The 20,119-nt window shown below is 30.2% G+C and overlaps 1 protein-coding gene across 5 annotated transcripts in view; it reads right to left on the reverse strand.

Moving 5' to 3' along the window:
• The window catches only part of EPHA5 (EPH receptor A5), a 454,937-nt gene that overhangs the window by 57,338 nt on the left and 377,480 nt on the right, over positions 1 to 20,119 (reverse strand). For 3 of the 5 annotated variants that reach the window (XM_031942342.1, XM_031942339.1, XM_031942338.1), the window contains one exon: positions 4,139 to 4,204. The exons of the other annotated variants lie outside the window; for them this stretch is intronic. In XM_031942342.1, the coding sequence (XP_031798202.1) occupies positions 4,139 to 4,204 (66 nt within the window). The remainder of the gene's footprint in view (positions 1 to 4,138; positions 4,205 to 20,119) is intronic. 5 annotated transcript variants of the gene reach the window in all.

A 20,119-nucleotide genomic window follows, 5' to 3' on the forward strand; every position in this document is an offset into this window, starting at 1 on the left:
ATCACAATTCTGGATGATGTCCTTTTATTTATTACAAGATAGTCTTTACTTAGAAGTTTCCTGTTTTAATTAATTAAGTTCATAAGACTATTTCTTTACAAGGACAAGAGTCTAGTGTATCTGGCGTGATGTTCTCTGGTTGATCAACTGCAAAAGCATTCTTCCCGTGATATCTAGCCAACAACAATATGAGTAGCAGTGTTTTTTTTCCCTCTTTTGGTCCATAAGGAATTCATTTTTTAGCCATACCTCCCACAGATTTACAATGGAAAGGGTATAATCATTTCTTCTGGTTATTGCAAGTTTTAAAGTGCAGTCAGCAGGTATTTCTGTATCTACCACTAAAACCCAGAATCAATCTCAAAACATATATACTTTTGTGGTGCTCACAAGATTATGTTACTAAGAATGGTAAGGTTTTAAATATGTTGTAGCCATTGTGGTAAAACTTTATTGTTTGTATAATTTAAGTTCCTTTTTCTATTTAGACATTTATAAGTTTCTATGGTTCCATTTCAGTGTTCTAGGCTAGGATTTTGCCCACAAAAACTTTGTGATAGTAAAGTATCATTGCAGGAAAACCTATTTTTCTCTTGCCCATTTCACTGGTACTGAATCAAATTACATAAGGAAAATGAAGGAATTGGGGTTGTAATACTTTTTACAAGGCCATAAGTAAATTTGAAAAAAAATATAATGTGCCTAGAGAGTTGTCAAGGTTGCCTTGGTTTCTGAAAAGCTTCAGGGTAGTTTTGAGACAAGGTTCTAGAGAGAAAAAGCTTGATCTGTGCTTTTCAAATAATGTTCCATAATATACTAGAATTCAATAGCACATTTTAGGATTATTGTGAATGAACAATTTAGTTGGTCAGGTTATAATAGTTGAACATTTATGTTCAGTTCCCAAAATAGACAAGAATATTAATGAATACTCTTAGGAAATTCCAGAAATATTGTTATTAAACCAATATTTTAAATTGGATTTTTATCATTGAAAAGATGGCTATGTTCACCAAACCAAAAAAAAATTCCTTAGTTCTTACAATAGACTTTTATAAAAGATAGTATTTATAAAGTTTAGATTTGCTTTTGCCAGTTTTCGCAACCAGTACTACAGTATTCTTAACAGACTGCAACCTAAACACAACATTCTTCGACCCCACTGGAGGAGGAGACCCGATCCTATACCAACACTTGTTTTGATTCTTTGGATACCCAGAAGTATACATTTTAATTCTTCCAGGCTTCTGAATTATTTCTAAAATTTTGGAATTATTCATAAAATAACTAGTACTATTGATTTTCTGTCTCTCCAGCTTTTAAAATGACATCTTCACACAGCTATTATGATAGCATGCCTACTTTTTTGAGGGCAAAGGGGGTTCCTCCTTAGAATGATTGGAGACATTCAAATGGAACTCTTGAAAATAGATGAACAGTTTTTCCTTTCATTATTTTCCACAAGTTTTTTAGGTGAGTTTGTCACTGTTCTAAGTAATTATAAATAGAATTAAATATCAAATTTAACAACAATTTATTTCATCTTAAAAGAAATAAATTTTGAAGGGATTCTTTGGCCATTTATAAATCTTCTCAATGTGACTCAAATCTTTAAGTTTTCTTCTTGATATTACATTTGGATTAAATTTTTGTAAAATCATCTTTGCTTTATGACATAAGTTGACCATAACTGTAACAAATGACCATGATATTTGTTTTCATAATGTACCTAATTCAACTTTAAAGTGTTGAGTTTGGCACATGTGATTGATTAATTGACTTCAGATTTCCACTGAGAAGATTTTTGTTTCTGTTGTGTCCCCACCTCTTAGTGTGATATAAAATTGTTGAGAAAAAGAACTTTTAGATCTGTCTTTGTATTTTCAAAAGTAAACACTATGTTTGATATATATATATTTTTAACTAAGCACTTCATTTCTGACTATTGGGAGCTCCTGATGAAGAACTTTCTTGTTAAAGAAGGACAGTCATTTCTTTACAACTTATAGTTTTAGAAAATTGACTTTGGGAAATGAAAGATGAGGTGGCTTGCCCATGGCCCCAGAATATGTTAGAAATGGGAATTACCTATCCATTTCCTATATCAATATTGTACTTTAATTCACTGAATAGGATATTAAATTTAGTTACAAGATTTTTATGCATTCAATTTTTTTTAATCACAAAAGGAATTAAGACACAAAACTCATTGCTTTCTATATTGGAAACAATAAGAAACATTACAATTCATATTTTTGTGATTCATAATTAACACTGCAAATTTTAGAGAAGGCACAAGAACAAATTAATAATTAAATTAATACTATATTCTTAATTTCATCTTAAAAATTTTTACAATAAAAAATTCTGCCCTATGACCCAAGGAAACATTCTCAAGATTTGGTTACAATTCAGTGTTTTCTTTATTTTTTCATGGTAAATAATCTACTTGCGTATGGAGACATATACTTGTGAAATCTCTGAAATTTGAATGCATGGTAGGAACCAGAAAGCAACATATTAAAATATTGTTCTAGGATGCCTAGAATTATATAAACTGTATCTCAAAAAATTTCTCTTTCACCATATTTTGACTCAAAAGATTAATTAATATAAAATACAATATTTAAACTCATCAATTAGAACATGTTGCAATTCTGATGGTTTTAAGATATTTATATATGAGTTGTTTCAAACATATAGATACTATTTATACAAATGTAAGAAAAGCAATATTGCATGTCAGTTGCATGGTTCTTTCTGAAGGAATGGTAAAGTCAATTTACCTTGAGAGCATTAAATGATGCTTTCAGATTTGATGTGACTTTTTTCCATGAAAGCATGCCAAATGTAGAATGGATATGACATTACTTCTACTTTGTCATTCGTTTTATTTTTCCTTTATTCCCCATCCCATATGCAATCAGTTGCTAAAATCCATTGACCTCCTCTCAACAAATCTTACACTCATCTTGATCACTCTAGTCACATGGTAACCAAACTAGATGAGGCCCTCATCATCTTTCACATGATGTAATCCAACAGTTAATTAAATTGATCTCTATATGTTAAAATTCTCCCCTGACTAATCTATTATCTATAACACTACCAAAATGTCTTAAATATAACTGAAGCATAAGTCTGACTCTGATCAAGAATACTTACTGATTCCATACTTCTAGGATAGAACGAAAACTTATCTGTGTATATCTTAAAATCCTTTACAATCTTATTTTAACCTTTTAAAACTGATTTCACATTAGTATTGCTTCTCTAAAAACTCCTTAGTTGTAGCCAAATTTGCCTAATTTCTATTCCCCCAACATAGCATTTTAAATTCCATCTTTGTACATTTACACAGATTGTCTCCAAAATATGGAAAGTTCATCTTCCCTTTTCTTTACTGTTTCTTTAAATCACCAGTTTCCATTGGCTTCAGGTAAGCTGTCTCTATAAAGTCTTTTTTTCAATTCATCTAGTTCTTAATATATTTCCTTCTCTTCCTTCTCCAAAGAAAACATCAAAACAACACCAAAATAATAATTTTACTTCTCTCTTTCTTCTTTCTCTTTCTCTCTCTCTCTCTCTCTCTCTCTCTCTCTCTCTCTCTCTCTCTTTCTGTGTGTGTGGGTGCCTCTGTCTCTTGGTCTCGCTCTGTGACTCTGTTTATCTCATTCTTTCTCTGTATGTGTCTCTGTCTGTCTGTCTCTACCTCTCCAGAGATACTCAATACTATATTCCATTAGATTGGAAAATCATTAAGGCAGAAAATATTTAGTTTTCCTTCTTTGTATCCCCAACACATAGCACTATCTTGTATGTAGAATTTAAAAATGGTAATTGAATGAATAAATTATACACTAGAACCAGTATGACAGCTTTGATAAATAGATATGAATATTGGGCTCTGTTCTTACACATAGTATTATCATATATCTTGTTTGAAATAATCTATTACAGAACCATTTATTTGTCACTTTTAAGGCACCATCTTCATTTTTAATGAAACAATATTGTATTACATAGAACCATCTTTAACTAATAAGTTGAACTAATGTAGGGCACATGAGGGGAGAAAGAAAATATAAACTGTAAGTAAAACAGAGGTGTGGGGAAAAAACTCAAGGGGAGCACTAACCATATTAAGCTTGGATGGGCAACAGCGCACAGGGAAGAAGCCCTGTCACAGCCACATTCACAGCAACTGAAAAGGAAAAAAAAAGCCCAAGATAAGGCATGGATCTCACTACTCTAATACCACATAAAGATTTGTGAAAATTTTCATTTGTCAATTTTGCTTATTTAATCCTAAATATATGGAAATGTATGGAATCAAAGTTTTGCTTCAACAACTAGTTCAAGTGAATGAACTTGACAAAGGATCAGATACAGGGACAGGGAGACATGAGTTCAAATAACATACTGTCTGACCCTAGTCAAGTCAGTTTGTCTCCTCATCTATAAAATGGGAATAATAATAGTCCTTACCTCACAGGGTTGTTTTGACAATCAAATGTGGTAGCATTTGTAAAGGACCTATAAACCTGAGAATGCTATAAAAATGCTAACCCATATTTATATTTGAGATTTAATGGGCATTTTAGTATTTATTTAATTTGGGGGGTTGTTTAATCAAATCATTCAATAAAATAATTATGAATTCATCAAACTTACAATTTTATCAAACTGTAACTGAAATTTTGAAATCAAAGAATGTATTCATTATTTAATTTCTAATTTTCTTTCATGAATATCTATTTCTTGTTTCTTATTCATAGTAATTGAAGATAACTATAGGATAAAGAAAATGGACTCATCATAGGATATGTGATTCTTTCATTTTTAGTATCAGTTGTACTGTGAATGCTATGGTTGCAGTCATAAAAATGGAATTGATTTGGCTAACTCAGTCAATGATTATTTTTTTTTCCATTGGAGAATGTCTTACAGTTCTGATCAAAGAAACATTTCACTTTAATTAAGGTGCCAAATAAATTTTGTCTATAGCAAGGTAGAGATAGACAAATTTCCACTGTCAACTTATCAAAAAGTCCTCCTTTTTAGTGTTTAGTAATATTTCCATATATTATTAACTTAACTTAATAACTCTCAAGTTGGTTTAATAAAGCTGATAATTCTATCATTTGACCTATTTAATTGTTGTACTTTTTCATATTTTCCTGTTGGTGGCCTGTTAACTAAAGTACATTATACTACAAAAAATAAATTTTATCCCATCATCTACTCATACAATTTCAAAATCTAGATGAAATCCAAATTAATATTTTTTCAGTGATGTACTCAGTAAAGTAGTTTTTTGCATTTATACTTAAATGTGAATATTTTGAATGTTCATAGTATGTAAGCTAAAAATGATTAAACTACACAGTGAAGATAAATTTAACCTGTTCCTCTCTTTTATCTACCTAAGACAATGCATCTCACATTGAAGAAAAAGTTGGTCTCTTTTGTAATGTACTGTTTAATAATCTTTATGTAATCTTATAAAATTTTTATTTTTATTATTTTTATAATGAAAATAATACCTTCAGTGCCAATCTCGAACATTTGTTGTAAGGAAAATAGCTTTATAAACTATAAAATAGAAGGTCAGTGCTTTGCCATATTTAAAATCTATCTCTTCTCTAGAACTACTTCTAATATTTTCTTCCAAGATTACCCTAACATTAATTAATCTTATATTCTGCTACACTGTTGGAGCCCATATTATCTATGGCATATGTTAAATTTAGTTACTGATTTAAAAAATATATTTCATCCTCAGAATTAGCTTGTTAAAGTTAGTAATTGATATTTATGTCAAGAGAAAGAGGATATTAAAGTGAGTATTAAGAACATAATCACATAATTTGTTATTGGTATTAGTGGTAGTAGTAATAGTAGTATTGAAAATATTTAGTAAACATCTAGAAAAGGAAGCAGAAATAACAAAGAGCCAACATGATTTTATGAAGAACAAGGTATGGCAAATAACTTCATTAGTTTTTTTTTTTAAAAGCAAAGTTATTTGACTGGTTGATACACAAGAAAGTATTGTAGATATAATTATCAATTTTTAAAGCAGATTTTAAAATTCCTTTTTCAGTCAGAAATTCTCTATCACTACCTCTCTCCCATGCATTGAAAAAGTCAAGAAAAGCAAAAACCTATTTACAAATATGTATAGTCATAAAAAATCTTGACTTAGCCATGTACCAAAAAGAGGAAAAAAAAGAAAGACTATGGATATAGATACATATGTATGTATATCTATATCTATATATAGATATAGATATACATACATACTTATATACATATATGCTTGCTTATTTATTTATTTATTTATCCATTAATCTATTTATTTATTTGTTTGTTTATTTATTTATTTTAAATCTATCATCTGAGTCCATCAGTTCTCTTTTTAGAAGTGGATAGCTTTCATTTTGAGTCTTTCTAATTGTGGTTAGTCATTGTTTCACAGTTACTAAGTCTTTTCAATTTGATAACCTGTACAATATTTTTTAATATTGTATATATTATTATGCTGTTTTACTCACTTTGTACTCTGTTCATATGTCTTCCAAAGCTCTTCTGAAACAACCCTCTTCATACAAAATAATAATATTCCATTACATGTATAAACTATAACTTCTTCATATATTCCCCAATTAATGAACATCATTTCAGTTTCCAATTATTTGTCAACATGAAAAAAATTCCAATAAATAATTGTCATACACATGCATCTCTTCTTTCTTCTTTGATCTCATTGGGCTGTAAACCTAGGGGCAGTCTTTCTGGTTCAAAGAATATGCACAGTTTCATAGTTGTTGGGGCATAATTCCAAATTGCTTTCCAGAATGGATGTTCTAGTTACGATTGCAACGACAGTACATTAGTGTACCAACTTTCCCAAATCTTCTCTAGAATTTGTCATCTTCCATTTTTGTCATCTTATCCAATTTGAAGGATATATGTTGATATCTCAGAATTGTTTCAATTTCATTTCTCTAATTATTAATTACTTAAAACATTGTATATGATGATTAATAGCTAGGTTTTCTTCTTCTGAAAATAGCTTTTTATAACCCTTTTCCATTTACCTACTAGAGAATTACTTTTGTTCTAATGAAATTGGTTCAGTTCCATATGTAGTTGAGATATAAGAGAATTTGTCAAAAAATATCCTCCATTCTCTGCATTACTTACAATTTAAATGAATTGATTTTGCATAAAGAATTAAAAAAAAATATGTGACCAAATTACACATTTTTATCTTCTGTGAATCTTCAATCTATTAAATGGTCATGAATCATTCCTACATTCCTTAATCTGAAGGATACTTTATTTTCTGGGACACTAATTTGCTTATGCTATCACTATGTCTAAATTATGCCTCCGTATTAAGCATATATTGATATAAATAATGAGATATTAGTCTATTTCTCATTTCTACCAAATTACATTCCTGTTTTCCCAAAATATTTAGTCAAATGTTTAGTGTTTGCCCCAATAGTTGAGATTTTGGGGTTTATAAAACATAGGTTATTGTGCTCTTTTGCTTCTATGGCTAGATATTAGGTTGAATCCAATAAAATGAAATTTATAATCAAGTCTTTCATTTTGCTTAAAATATAATGTCACATCATGGAACCAAAATGATATATTAAAAACAACAATCTATCTGATATCTTGCAAAATTCCTGTAAAACAGCTTTAAAATACTGCCTGAAATTAAACCATCAACAAAAAGGCAAAGTGAGACATTGGTCTGAGAAAACTTAAGAGGCCTAGAGAAGAAGTCTATGATACCCAAGATATCCAAAGCATACACAACTAGTAGGTAGTATCGATATTAGGTTCAGTAGCAGCTTTGAGAGCTCTAAACCAAGAGAAAACAAGGAGTTCAGACAACTGATCAGGACTCATCACTGAAAGAGAGAATATCTAGCACTGACTGGCAACTCTATTACCCACATATAATTCTTGGTAACAGTTCTATGGAGGAGATAAGTGCTTGTGATTGGTGCTATAAGGAATAATGAGAAAGGTAGTTTCAGGGGGAAAATACATCAAAACCTGTGTGAACTGAACCAAAGTGAAGTGAGAATGGGAAAATTATTGTACATAATAACATCAATATTGCAATGATGATCAACTGTGAAAGACTTGGCTACTCTGATCAAAACAGTGATCCAAGATAATTCTTAATGACTCATTGTGAAAAAATGCAATTTCCAGAGAGAGAACTAATGGATTCTGAGTGAAAATTGAAGTAGAGTTTTCTCACTTTCTCTGTTTTGCTTCTTTTGCAACATGACTCATATGGAAACATACTTTAAATGATTTTGCATGTATGGTTGAAATGATCTTGCTTGCCTTCAAAGTGGGTATGAGCATGTATATAAGAAAGGGAGAGGTTTAGAACCCAAAATTTAAAAGATGGTAAATCAGTAATAGATTTTTAAAAAATGACACAAATATAATATAGGGAAAGTATATTTTGATTACAATTTGTGTGAAGAAGGTCTGAAAATTTCAGTGAACTAACAACTCAATTTACATCAAAAGTGTAACAAAGCTACACACACACACACACATACACACACAAACACTAAATACAGTGAGAATCATAGTGTCCTGGAGGAATGAGGTGATAGTCACTCTCTACTTTGGGTTGATGAGACCAAATGTGAATTAGTGTGTCTAGTCTAGTGTGTTTATTGTGTTTAGATCCATTTAGGAAATAAGCTGACAAATGTCTAGAAGAGGTATACAAAAGATGGTGAAAACCCTCAATAGATCTGCAGAATATCATGTATAGTAAAAAAGAACTGGGAAGAAGAAGAAGAAGAAGAAGAAGAAGAAGAAGAAGAAGAAGAAGAAGAAGAAGAAGAAGAAGAAGAAGAAGAAGAAGAAGAAGAAGAAGAAGAAGAAGAAGAAGAAGAGGAAGGAGGAAGGAAAAAGAAAAGTTGCTAATAGCTGTCTTAAAATTAATTAAGAACTATTTTGTGAAATGGAGTTAACATGCCTAAATATGAGGAAAAATCTTTTGATTTTGGATTCAGACAATCATTTTCAAAACATGACTCTGCTACTTCCTATGTGACCTTGAATATGTTCACTTAATGGACCTTGTAGTATGAGAGTGGTTTGACTAGATGACCTTTGATATCACATGTAATTCTATCTCTATAATCCTATGGTGGTCCATTGTTTCTATGACTCAATCACTTTTTTATTGCAATATTGTCTAATGATCACCTTTACACAGACTTCTTATAAAATATTTAGATAGGATTTTATTATATTGCAGGGTTGTTTATCCTGGATCATATCTATCCATAATTTCAAATAACTTTGCAAAATTATTTTTCCTACTAATTCATGCCAGAAATAACAGAACACAGTTACCTTAAAATATGTATAAATTTGGAAAAGGCACAAATAGCAAATAGTAATTTCATAAACATATTAAATGACCAAACACATATATTCTTATTCTAACATTTTATGATTTCACTCAATATGTCTTTGTGGATCTTAGTAAAATGCCTTAGACTCTCTTTTTATTTTTTCTAATATACAATAAAATTAGTGGTTTAATGGTATTTTAGTGAAATATGCCCTAAATGCTAGTCCAACTACCTGAAAATGTAAAAGCATATAAATGTACAACACTTCTCTTGTGTAGTGACTGAAGCAATGACATTTATAACAAGGGAAAAAAAGAGATGGGAATAAGTAGGAAGAAACATAAAGAATAAAACATAAAGTACAACTTTACTAATTAAACCAGTGACCCATAGTATAAAATCATGGCATAGTAACTATTGATTATATTTTTCTTAAATAAAAAAAAATAAGGTAAGCTAAACATATTACTATAAAAGCAATTAGCTTAGAGAGAAATCTAAAGTTTATTATTTTTTCTATTTCATGAATCATTAATAAATTAAATAAAAAGTTTGTCTAATTCAGGGTTTCTAATGTTGGTTTCCATAAACTTGATTAAAATATTTTGATAACTATTTCAATAGAATCAGTTGCTTCTGTATTCCTATGTATTTAACTCTATATGTTCAAAAATATTCTTAGAGGGATTTCATAGTTTTACCAGGGTGACACGAAGTTCAGAATCATTCATTTAATTCAATAAAATAGCATCCATTTAGTCATTTCATTAAAAAAACAAAGGACCTACAAAGGTGAAATTGCTCACCTGAAGTATATCTATACCCATGTACAATATCCTAGTACTAAAATTCAGTCATTTCCTTTGATTCCTCAAGTCCTCTCTTCATCCTAACAATGCATCTGACAGTAGCCTCCTACTTGTATCTGACCCTTTTGTACCAAATTTTCCCTTCTTTCTTCTCTATTCCAACCAATACTTCCATTCAATAAAAAAGTGCTGATTTAACTAAGCTTTAATCTAGGTATGATTAATTCACTAATTTAACTCTCACTTGAGTGTGCAAATGATCTGTTGGCTTAATTTTCTGAGAAAGTATTTGCATTTTTACAGAATTTGTTAACCTAAATGAATGACTCATTGGTAGAGCATATTAAAGAGGGTTGTCATTATCAACTCCTCCCACCCATCACAGAGCATAAAATATATGAAAGCACCATTTTAGCTCACATACTCATTGATTTAAAAAAGGAAGTCAATATTTAGTCCAACCTTCTCATCCTATCTACAGAAAACTGAAATTGAAGGATGTTATTTGACTTGTTTAGGTCATAAGAATAGCAATCACATCAGGCTCTCTGAATCCAAAACCAGTATTATTGCTTCCCTTCTTTCTTTCCTAGTCCTGGATGTTACTTTATTTTATCTAAAATATATATCACAGATATAATTTTTGTTCTATAACTTCATTATTTTTCAAATGTTAATTATTTCCCTCAATTTTATGAAATTACTTCAGAAATAAAAAAAATAATATGTGGCTTTATGATGAAATATTGAACTACTTTACATTTGGTTAGACAGCCAATAGCTGTGAGAAGAAAAAGAAAATCAATCAAGATAGTGTTACCATGAATTACGAAAAAATAGTGCAAAAAACAACAAAAATCATCATACAGCCCCCAAAGTGAAATATTTCTGCCAGTATTCTTGAGGAATATATTTTTTCCTTGAGATTTAGTCACAAAATTGATTGTCTTTTTAAAAATAATAGCATGCTGCATTAAAACTATTGTGTGGACTCCTTAAATGAACATAACTTTTTATGTCAAAAAAAAAACTAAAAAAAATATTTTTCAAAGTGATTCCCTATAATATTTTGGATAAAGCCTCAGTTAATTTTGCTTACTTCATAGACGAGTGTCTTAAGGAAGGAGTGTCTTAAGGAAATGCCAAGAAATCATAAAAAAGAAAGAAATGTACAAAAGACAAAAGAAAAGGAAGTCCTGGACAAATAATGTACAAAATAAATTGAAAATTACTGAATTATTTTTTTTTCCAGGCATATACATCTTGATCAAAATTGGCCCTTCCCGATGAGATAATTTGACATATTTTGAGGAGACTGGTCTATCCACAGAAAGGGTTCAACTATTTTGAATGAAGAAGTCAATGCAATTTGAATAACAATTTTCTCTCAAATCCACAAGTGTATGCAAATTAAAACTGTAAATATGCTGTACTTGCTTTGTGAAAGCATCTGAATTGTCTTATAATGTAGCTCAGTTCACTTTTCCCCAATTTTGCCAAACCTTTAACAATTTATAGGCCTAACTAAAGCTCAGAAAATAATCTAGCCATTCAGAGCAAACAGTTCTGAGGGGAAAAAATGAATATACAACATCATTCAGGAGATAGAAAATCTTTTTGTCTTAATCTTTTTATCCCTAGTATGAGCACGAGACTTTGCAAATAGTAAATTCATAATCAAAATTTACCTGAACTGAATTGAAAGAGTGTGGAGTATCTATATATTCATCATTTATCTACCAGGAAAGGTAGTCAGCCAGAGTTCTATACCTTTTTTACCTGACAGGCTTGTTTCTCTTCTCAGCTCCCCAAAATTTAAGTTAGAGCTATTTCCATTTAAAAACTTATCCATTTTAGAAATGTACTTAAAGAAACATTTCTAAACTAGTCTATTAATCTTCAAAAATTATTTAAAACTGAAGAAATAATTTATTTTTATGAATAGACTTTAATATCAGTTAGCCTGATCCTCTTTGGATATCATAAAGCCTTTGCTAAAGTGATGTTAACTTCCTTAAAATATATGTAATAAATTATCTTGAAATCCTATTAATGAGATCATTTTATATAGTAAGAACAGATAATATTTATTTTAATTTTATAATTATAAGGTAGTTTTTATATGTGGTTTTATACAATAATCCTCTGATATTTAAAGTTCTTCATAAGCAAAGAAAAGATGGATAATTCTAAACCCAATGAGTAGTATTTTTTATATGTTTTCTTGAAATGGAAATTTATTGTCTCGTATTTTGAATCCTGTTTTATGTTCTCTTGTGCATAGGGTAAGTTTTTCTTTTTTTCTTTTTTCCTTTTCTATTTTGAATTTGTGTTTTCTTGGAAAATAATTTATTAAGAGAAAAAGGTTGTTGTTGTTGTTGTTGTTGTTGTTTGTAACTTAGCCCCTTCCTATGCTTCCAGGCTTATATTCCATCACTTTAATAATCATTTCAAATCATACCACTTGTAGGAGGTTCTACCTAGAATTACTAAACAGTAGTAGCTAGTACCTATCTTTCTGAAGCTACCTTCCTTCCATTCTGTAAATTTCTTACAAGCTATTATTTATTTATATGTTGTCTCCTTCATTATAAGGAGGGTAGACACTTTCTTTTTCTTCCTTTGTCTGATCATCACTTAACACAATGCCTTGCATAGATCAAATACTTGAATATATTAATCCAGCCTAAGACACTTGCAATATATTTGACCTTGGCTTAGTCATTTAATTTCTGTTGGTTTCATTACCAGTAGAATGATAATAAAAATAAGATTTACCTTGCAACAATATTGCAAAGATCAAAAGAAGTGATTCCTGTAAAACCTTTAGCACAATCCTTGGCATATGGTAGAAACCATATAAATAATAGCTGTTATTTTTAATATTCTATAAATGCCTATTCACTGGTTTCTGCACTTTACAAATCAGAAATCTGGAAATTAACCAAGTCACATAATTTGTCATAGTTTTACAAATGGTAAGCAGTAATATTGTGATTGTAATCCTGCTATTCTGATGCCAAAGTTCTATGGATTTCTATTTTCCCATTCCCCTGCATACTTCAAAAATCATTTGATTTAAACACTTTAATCTATTTTGGAAGTAGTTTATGCATTGAAGTTTTGAGGGAAGCACATGTGCAAATAAAAGACATCACATCTAGATTTTTAAATCAGTGCACAAGTTAATTTATTAGATTAAAATATTTATATAGTTTCTTCAGCAACAACATAATTTTTAAGTTTATTCTGAAATGTGACTATTGAACAGCAATGTTGTTTTTCACCTTTATAACTAGGTTATAGCACAATTCCTTGCATATAATAGTCATTTAATAAATCCTTCTTGCCTTGAAAAGTGTACCCTGGGTTTTAAATGATTGTGCTACAGTAGCTATACCAAATTACCAATGTAATATTGGTAACATACCAATATTAAAATAGATTATATTATGACAAAGTCAAAATATTAAATAAAACTGAAAGCGCAAAGCTTAACATGTACCATTGGTTTTGTATGTTGCTATGTGATTACATAAAAAACTCAATGAATTCCTACTAGTGCTTTGCTAAAGAATGAAAGCTTCCAGGTATATCATATTCCCACTCTTAATGGGCATTAGTATATTTAAGAATAATTTTGAGATTAGTAAAGTCTACTAAAATCTTTAATGAAGGGAATTTATTAGTTCTGATGTCTACCATGGGTGATATGGCAACAAAATAGAATTGGAAAATCATCTCCTAAAACATCAAAGGGTGAAAATATGTATCAGAGGATAATGCATGTCTAGTAATAGGATTATGGAACTTTGAAGTAAGTTTTTTTTTTTTTTTAATCTGGTTTGTGCAATAATAAAACTCATATTCCATTTTCTCCCTTTATAAAGGGAAATAATTTCAGGGAAAATAAATATCTAATTAGAATTGTCAAAAAATTAGAAAAAGGTTCCTTAGGAAGAAATGGCTACTCTACATTTAAGGTGGAGAAATCATTGAGTAATTTAGAGTAGTTAATCCTTTTGACTATGATTTGGACTAAATGAAATGGGAGATTCCTTCAAATATTCAAAATATCTGAATAGCATGAACCAATTCAAATAAGAAAACTACAAATCCTAATCCCTCTTTCCACAGTTGAGACAAAAACATCAATGTGTCTATCTACCTTTCCAATCATTTAAAATGGATCTTCTTCACATGCTTTTTTTTTCCTTTCATTATAGCCTACTATTTTTATCAACTATATAACAATTGCCAATCCCATGTTTTTTATGCTACATATTCTTCTTCTCCAGCTGAAACCCAGAGCTTCCTCAGTAATTTGCTGCTATTCCAGTTCCTATGTGAAACCTTTCTTGAAATTCCAATTATGTTGTCTTTCTTTTTTAAAATGTATGTAGTTCCTTTAATTTGTAGATTCTCATTTTCTGAACTGACCTGAACCCACTACCTACTACAATTTTTGGAAAATATCAGGAATGTATTTTAATAGACTTTTCCTCCCCACAATGTTTATCACAACATATGATTCTTTAGACTCAATCTTTATAGAAATATAAATTATGAGTTGGGAAGAAAATGAGATAAGATTCAAGTACCTTTCACTAGTAGAAGAAATATTTGAATAATTTCAATGTGTTCTACACTTAGAATAGAGAAAAATCACTATGGAAAATGGCATGCTGTAAAGAGCACGAGTTAGATTCACAAGTACAGCTCTTTATAGCTCTGTACTTTGTTAAATCTCTTGACCACTCTAAATCTCAAAACTCTTGATCAAGATAATGCCAATGAGCCCATAGTGCTGGGGTGGGAATCAAATTTTGTAATGTATACAAATGTTCTCTGAAACTATAAATGTAAGCCATATCTCCACCATTGTGCACTTCAATCATCTCTTACATTTTCCTTTGTTACTTAGTAGGCTAGAATCATTCAAGGATAGTATCCACCTACTTCTAAAACACATTTATCTTAAGAAGTTATGGGTATTTTCAAATGGATTGTATTCAAAAATATCTTGCAGAAGCACTTACTGAGAAGAATGGGATTGCATTTCTTTTTGTTTAGCAGCATGATTTGAACATGCTCAGGACAAATGTGGATTGATTTACTACACATAAAAAAATGTAAGTCATTTTTAATAGGATATAAACCATGATGGTGACTAAATTTTTAATCTCAGATTGTCACAGCATGAGGCAGTTTCAGAATAGTCTTTCAATCTGATGCAATACAGCATAGCATGACTGGGCCTTTATATTTCTATAGAATACTAGTTTTTTTTTTTTCCTATGTAAAATTCAACCCAGCCTTTATCCTTATTGTGCATGAACATGGAGAGGAGTATGTTTATTTCGAGAATTGCATTTCAATAAATTGGATTCTCTATGTGTTTAATTTGATTGATTTAAAATAGTATTCTAAGAATATTGTGTTATTATTGTTGCTGTTATTATTATTTTAAAAATCAACAAACGTTTATTCAGACTTTTAATGTGCCCACCCTGTAACAAAGTTTAAAAACCTCTGAGCTATAACTTTTCCCTCAATATTTTAAATAAAGTTTATATTTCCAGGGAGATAAAAGTAACAGTCTAATTCCAGAACTCCAATTACATTCATAAAAACACATTTTTCCTCTCTGGGATCTTTAGTTTTATCTTGCTTTTTAGTCCTATTTGATGCATTTGTATAAACATCTAAGGCCATAGTTTTCTTTTTTTATTATTATTACTAATTATTTTTTATTTTTTTCTCCTGGAACATTTGGCTATCTACATAATTATTCTTACTTCTGCATTGTAGTTGCTCTTTGTGATATCAAAACTCTGGGACATGAATACACAGGTTTTTTCTCCTCCTCCTCTCATTTTTAGTTTAAAATTCTTTTGAATCAATGTGCAAAGGAGAATATTTAACATTAATTTAAATGTGAGGAAACTAATTAGAGCTTTTTAAAAAGGAGGAAAGATACAATGTATTGTCCTTGATTGGAGGTTGTCAATCAAAAATTGGATAACAACCTGTCTGTATTGTTTTAGAAGCCATTCTTATGAGTGTAGGGCTATTGTCATAACCTAGTGGGGGAGAAACTATGTGAGGCAATAAAAGGGGTAGAAATAAAATATGTGGTGGAATTTAAATTAATGAGCTATGACTCTATATTTCCAATTCCTTCTGCAGGAAAAAAAATATATGGGATTATAATGTTTTAATGTTCTAAGCTTTTGTTTTATGTACTTCAGAGTCTATTGATAAAAATTCTAGATTTGGCATGATACTATCATGATCCAAAATTCTATCTAAAGAAATAGGAATTGCACAGGTCCCAAAGTAGAAGTATGTATAAAACAAGAAAACTCAATTGATCAGTGTTAATTAACATCTTAAGGGGAATTAAGTCGAAGAAAAAAGCAAGCAAGTGTTTCATGTTTATAGAATATTTTTTCTCATCTTTTTATTTATTTGTGCTTGTTTTAACTGCACTATAATAAATATATAAGTAAATAAAATATATAAAATAAAATATAAAATATAAAAAATTGGTGGCTCCCTGAAAAAAAAATCCAGTTTCTCAAATCAATATGGCAGGAAAATAATCCCAAAATAATGATGTTATAAAGAATTGATTAGTTTTCTTACTGATGAGGTAAAAACTAATACTATTACAATATGCCATAGAAATGATGTTTAAATTATATTTATTTAATAGTAATCAACTATTTTTTTCCTGTAAATCTGCTAGTCATATTATAATTTTATGAAAATGCAACTTAAAACTTTTGAAATTAGTAAATGTAGATTTCCAAATAGCACTATGTTACAGCATGTTTCCAATGGTCTAATTCCTTGAAAGAGAAAAAAAAATTCATTATATTCTATCCCTATCAAATATTTTATGATATTAGCTAATTTTTCCTGGATAACTAGATGGTATTGGCTTGAAATATTGATAAATTTATAATATTTTCTGAGGAAAGCAGGAAAGGATACTGATGGGGATCAGGTGCAGCCTGACAGTTCCTGTAGTGGATTTTGAGAAACCTCACCTTACTGCAACCAATCAGAAAGCCAAGTTATGATGTCAAACCCTTGAGATTAAAGTTCCCTACAATTTGTCTGCAGCCCATATCTTTGCAGAATCCATTTTGTGTTGGCCCACCATAGGTGGTCTGTCTCATGATATCTTTCCTCTCTCTTTTGCACCTGTGCCTTATAATGTATTTTTCCTTTCTATAACTAACTCTTTTAGGGTGCTAAATTCCTCTATGTACTTAGCCTGACAATCAATGGTATACTTCCACTTCATGGTGTATTCGCTTTATTCCTGATTAATTGTGAGTTCTATAGGGAATTGTCTTTTTCCTTGTTAATTGTTAAAACCTCTTTTCCTAGGTAACGATATGATTACGCAAATCTATTTCATATTTACCACTCCTTGTGTCAATTTTACCTCTTCAATTTGTATGCAACCTATTCCCATAAATAAAGTAATCTTTCAAAAAGAAAGTCTTTGTGAATTCTTCAAATGTGTCTTGAGCCTTGTGCCTGATATTTTGAACAAGAATTGCTATTCCAACCTCATCATTTGGTGCTAGACCTCAAACTTATCAAAGTTGGCTATTTCTTTGTCTCTGGAATTAATTTAACCATTACACAGTGATTCATCACTACATTATTAAGTGTCTTTCAAAGCTATTCCAAAAGATTTTTTCAAAAATGTTTCATACCAAAAAGTGGGTAAGACATTATATTAAAAGTTGATTTACTTTTATTGTCTTCATATTATGTGCCATATTAGACTGTGAATTTTTGACCTGATTGAAGAAGATATTCTCTCCAAAATGCTTCTTGTAACCCATCAACCCCTGCCAATTCTGGATTACTGTAGTCCATGACTTCTCACAAATTAATGACAGAGACACATTCATTTGATGAAGAAGATTCCTTGAATTTTGGATAGGCACAGAATCCTTCAATTGTCCATTGTTATCCTTATATAAACAGTCAATTTTTAAAAATATATATTTTGCTTAGTCTCAGGGCCCAATATAGTTTTATGGCACGTTCATTCCATATTCCCGGTACCTCCAGCCATTTAACTCTGTTCAGAAATAAAGGTCCTATCCTTGTGAAGTTGTGTGCAGAGCAGTGAGCTTAGTCCAATACTGGCCAGTCACTTGCCACTCAATATTTCCCTACAATTCATTTCCCTATCCTTTTCAAACTCCAACTCAAAAACAATAGCCAAATTGAAAATAATATTTTTAGAGGAATAATCTCAGAAAAAATCAGCCTTTTACTCCAATCAATATTCTCTGATTTTTCCCTCCCAAAACTCCTATCTGGAAAACTCTCCCTTATAGATGTTATCTTCTAATGTAGAACTCTGATCAAAGGTATATTTAATTTTGATTCTCTAGGACATGTGACTGTCTGCCTCAGGACATATAAGTGATCAACTTATAAATAGAATTAAAAACACATTTTGGGGGAAATAATCAATGAAATATTTTGTTGTTGTTGTTTATTTGACCATGCTTCTATGATATAATTTTCTTTTCTGTCTTTTCTCTTCCTAACTTCATCCCTCCCTCTATTTCTTTCTTCCTTCTTTCAATGTCTTCCTTCTTTTCTTCTCCTTTCCTTCTTTTCCTTCTTTCCTTCCTCCTTCCTTCCTTCCTTCCTTCCTTCCTTCCTTCCTTCCTTCCTTCCTTCCTTCCTTCCTTCCTTCCTTCCTCCTTCTCTCTCTCTCTTCCTTCCTTCCTTCTTTCCTTTCTTTCTTTTTCTTTCTTTTTCTCTCTCTCTCTTTCTTTCTCTCTTTTTCTTCCTTCTTTCCCTCCTTCCTTCCTTCCTTCCTTCTTTTCTTTCTTTCTTTCTTACTTTTTCCTTTCTACCTCTCTAATCCTTTAAGTTTGGGAGAAAGTAGGAGAAAAAAAAGCAAGTCCAAATTTTGAATATGTGCATGTGTATGTATACACACATATATGCATAGATACACAAACACATATACTTATAGACACATATATGTGGTATATACAGAAATGTTTGTGTATATGTATATACATACACATATATCTAATCTATTTTTCTATCTATCCACAAAGTATTTAAGTACCCTGAGATAAGGCACCATATTTCTTATGTCTTTGTATCTTTAGTATTAGAATAGTGACAGGTATATATAAAGTATTTTATAAATCTTTTCTTAATCTCATTTATACTTCCTTTTATATTTTTTGGGAATGGGAACCATTTGGGGAATAGTATGTTTATCATATATATATATATATATATATATATATATATTCATATTTTATATCCTTTACATAATTTTTGTAACCCAGCATTTGCTGTTACATTTTAATGTTTATTTTTCATTTTCCATTATCTTTTGTGTTTTCTTCAAATTTAATTTTTCAGATTTTACTGTTGTTTGATTTACAATCCTATAATCTTACTAGATAAATAATAGCATTAAACAGACAACCTTCTAAAAAAAAGCCTAGATAAGAAGATATTTTAATGCCATTTTTCCAATGTAATTCAGGCCCTTCTTCTGCTTCAACAATGGACTTAACCCATGCTCTATTTTCAATGACCATCTAATGTGGCTTTAGAAGTTGTCCATGAAATTGCTTATCATAATCTGAACAGTAGGAATTCTTCACTCATCCCCCTGCTTTATATGAAGTGTGAAATCAAACTTTTAAAAGTGGTTCTGTATTTCATTTGGGGACCCTGCAATAACTTGGTCAATTAGCATAGTGTTAATAATTAGAAGCCTTTACTATTTATAGAGAATTTCTCTTCCAGTTGGATTCTACATTGTACCATCTCCATGACAATGGCAACAATTTAAATAAGCATAGGCATCTTTCCTTTAAG

The sequence above is a fragment of the Sarcophilus harrisii genome, chromosome 6 (genome assembly GCF_902635505.1).
Source record: "Sarcophilus harrisii chromosome 6, mSarHar1.11, whole genome shotgun sequence".
NCBI lineage: Eukaryota > Metazoa > Chordata > Mammalia > Dasyuromorphia > Dasyuridae > Sarcophilus > Sarcophilus harrisii.